Below are 3,619 nucleotides of genomic sequence, written 5' to 3' on the forward strand. Positions count from 1 at the left end.
CCAACCTGGAGGGAGCTTGCTGCTCTTCCTGCTCGGGAGGTGGGGCACCAGGGCTCACCGTGCGTGCCGCTGCCCCGGGGCCTGGGGGTTCAGGCGCTGCCCCGGGGCCTGGGGGTTCAGGCGCTGCCCCGGGGCCTGGGGGTTCAGGCCGCTGCCCCGGGGCCTGGGGGTTCAGGCGCTGCCCCGGGGCCTGGGGGTTCAGGCGGCAGTGCAGTGCAGCCAGGCCTTACACGTCTTCTCAGTCGGTGGCCGGACAGTGGAAAGACAGCCCTGGGTTAGACCAGCCCCACCCTTGGGCTCCCTTTTTTTCCCCTTGGTTTATTTTTCTCTCTTCCTAATTTGTTAATTCATTGTCATGGAAAAGTCAATTACACCGACCACATTGGAGCTGAGCAGTGGCTGAAACCTTGAGCACCTCTGCATGTCCGCGATTGTTCCCACGCAGGTGTTACCCATCCTCCCAACAGCCCTGGGAGACCTGGAGTTACACAGTGACCCGCGCCTCCACCCTTCCTCCTCCTGAGCCCTGACTCCCACCACACACCTCATAGCTACAGCAATGCTGTCTTCAGGAGGACGCCACAGATCCATCTGCCCACCCTCTCCACTCTCTCTGTCTCTCTCTGTCTCTCTCTCTGTCTCTCTCTCTGTCTCTCTGTCTCTGTCTCTCTCTGTCTCTGTCTCTCTCTGTCTCTCTCTGTCTCTCTCTCTGTCTCTCTCTCTCTCTGTCTCTGTCTCTCTCTGTCTCTGTCTCTCTCTGTCTCTGTCTTTCTCTCTCTCTCTCTCTGTCTCTCTCTCTCTCTCCCTCCACCTTTTCTCTTCCTCTCTCCCTCCCTCCTCCCCTCTCCTTCCTTCCCTCTGTAACATGCAACGTAGGCTCACAGAGCGCATTCCGTAGTTCTTTGCTAAAGCATTCATTTTAACTTGTAAGTAAGGAATCCCTTCAGATCGTATAAGGCACTGGCAGATGTTGTTTGGAGATGAAGCATTTTGATTTACAGATCAGGAGTGTGGGTCTCTAGTTAGGAATTCCATGGCACCAGAGGCACTGGGCCGGGGCTTTCTATACACCGGTTCCATCCATGGCTGCTCAGCTTAATCATGGCAACAAGTAAGAAACTGCTGCACAGTTATTAAGAAACATTGGTTATTCCGCCTGCTCTCTCCCACCAATTAAAAAATCAATTTTCTAGCAAAAGAAACTCTCCAAGGTTAGAATTAAGATCATATTAGAGGTTTTATTGAAATGCAAAGACATACTGAAAGCTGTAAGACATTCTAGGGATACCCAAGGTACCTCATGATGGAAAACGTCTCCTCTCTCTTTTGTGATCTCTTTGTGTTTGGTGTTCTGATGCACAAGTCAAAGAACTAGGCACGTTATTTCCTGAAATTCCAGCAGTATCAAATCTTTCAAACCACCACTTCCTTCCGTGGATTGTTTCCCTCCCACTCAGCAGCAACCGTGGGAATGAACAGCTGTGAGGGAGAAAGAGGCCAGGCTGGGCCTTGCAGGTCAGCACAGGTGAGCCCGGATCTCTGCGGACCCCCAGCCTCTCACACGAGTCTGCGTCCTTGCCCCTGGACATGCTCCCTGAGTCTCCGGAACTTGAAAATAATTGGGGAGATGCCGCCTTTCTGTGTGCTCACCTGAAGGCAGAGGGGTGGCCTTCCCTGGACTCTGTTGCTAAGGAACTGAGCTGCCCTATGAAAAGCACTTGCCAATGATTACTGCTCATTCCAGGAGCGGAGTCTGTATCTTTAAGAACTGCTTAAGAAATGTCACAGCCAATATTGCCGCATTCGCACCATTCCCATTCCGGAGCAAATGTCCCTGTGACAAAGGCTCAGCTGAGTGGCCCAGCAGAAGCTGCCCCGTAGGACTCAAGGAGCATTATCTCACTCCTTCCCAGAATTTTCAGTATCTTTAATAGTGACAACTTTCCTTCATCAAAATGAAGTCGCCATTTAAAAACTTTGCTGGGAAAGTAGATCACGATTTAAGCATATATTAATTTACTCGCTTCAAAATTGCCAAAGACAGTTGACAAAATAATTAGCCCACTTTCTCTCAGTCATCAGGAATGGCACTTTGGACCGTGGATATTGATGCTCTTAGAAATGACCTTCTGCGACATGGATTGTTTCTTTATGTCTTAGTTCGTGTCTGTAGAGAGGTGCCGAAAAGAGAAGACATGGCTATTTCTGTTACTCCTGTGCTGTGCTCTGCAGCATGAGGCCTTAGCCATGTTGTATCTGGTAACCCTACCGCCGAGTTAGACAGGGATGGGTGGGCCAGCTCCGGGGCCAAAGGCAGCAAGCCTCCACCCATGCTAGGCCCCAGAATTGCAGTTCTAAGGGTGAGTAAAGCTGTGGACATTAAAGTCAGCCAGTGTTGCTTTGAGATCAGTCCCACCCTGCCCCAATTCCGTGAGACCTCGTCCGGATCTCAGATCATGCGTCTTGTGTTCCTCTCTGCCTCCATCAGAGGTGTGTGGAGGAGGAGCACCCAGCGCTCTGACGTGCTCTACGTAGGACCTGTGTTTCCTGGCTGTTTCTCAGCCTCGATGTTAGACGCGCTCTGACTGCCCAACGACTATGGTTTAATTAGTCACGAGTATTTGTGACTTGTAAAACACAATAGCAAAATACACACGTAAGTTATTATCTTCATTTTCTCATTGAAATGGTTTCCCCCTTGTTTTGAGACACTCGCGTTGTCACTTGGGCAGGACGGAAGCTCCTCCTTTTCTCTGCGTGGCTCAGCTTCCAGAGTGCCAGCATTACATGCGGGTGGCACCAGGCTTGGCCTCCACCTTGATTTTTAAGAGTTCAATGCAGGATTATACAACCAGCACCATCATCCACCCACAGAACCCTTTCCATCTTGCAGCTATGTACCATAAAGCAATGACTTTGCGTGCACATGCACACACAAACACGCACACACGCACACACACGTATGCAGGCACACACACCTAGCAGCCATTCTGGTAGCCATTCACCCTTCCGTCTCTGAGGGTGTGAATACCAACCACAGGGACTCCACACTTGTTTGCTAGAGGCTTGTCACAGTTCTGCCACGTGGCTGAGCTGCACAGCTACCAGACAGCCCAGAGTTCAGGTCAGTCGTGGTAAGAGATACGAAACAGTGACTGTTGAAATACTACATTGGAGAGTTTGCATTTGGAACAGGTGTTTGATATCATCAAGACAGTCTGTTGAAGTGTGTGAAAACCTCATCTTTAGAAGATCCTTCTGGAATCTTCTGTTGACCACAACTTCTGTCCATCCACACCAGCCTGAAATAATCTAATTTCCCACTCAAAATACTATCCATTCACGATCTCCATCTTATAACGTTCCAGGAGATGTGGCAAAGGAGCAAGGCGACTGAGTAGCTCCCAGGATGCAGTGGAGTAGAGCAAGTGGACCTCTATAAAGAGGAGCACAGAGACACTGAGCATTCTAAAATGTGGCCTGTTAATCCAGCCTTCCATCGGAGGTCCTGTGGCCTGTTATGGAGCCTTCTGTCAGGAGGTCCTGTGACCTGTTATCCCGCCTTCTGTCAGGAGGTGGTGTGGTCTGTTATCCAGCCTTCTGTCAGGAGGTGGTGTGG

General features: G+C 50.5%; 1 protein-coding gene across 1 annotated transcript in view; it reads left to right on the top strand.

Annotated features, from left to right (window-relative positions):
- Positions 1-3,619, top strand: part of LOC105991563 (CUB and sushi domain-containing protein 1-like) — an 871,556-nt gene that overhangs the window by 537,915 nt on the left and 330,022 nt on the right. Inside the window, exon 9 of the mRNA XM_013024215.1 lies at positions 243-245. Within this exon, the coding sequence (XP_012879669.1) occupies positions 243-245 (3 nt within the window). The remainder of the gene's footprint in view (positions 1-242; positions 246-3,619) is intronic.

This window comes from Dipodomys ordii, unplaced genomic scaffold, assembly GCF_000151885.1.
Source record: "Dipodomys ordii isolate 6190 unplaced genomic scaffold, Dord_2.0 Scaffold74, whole genome shotgun sequence".
NCBI lineage: Eukaryota > Metazoa > Chordata > Mammalia > Rodentia > Heteromyidae > Dipodomys > Dipodomys ordii.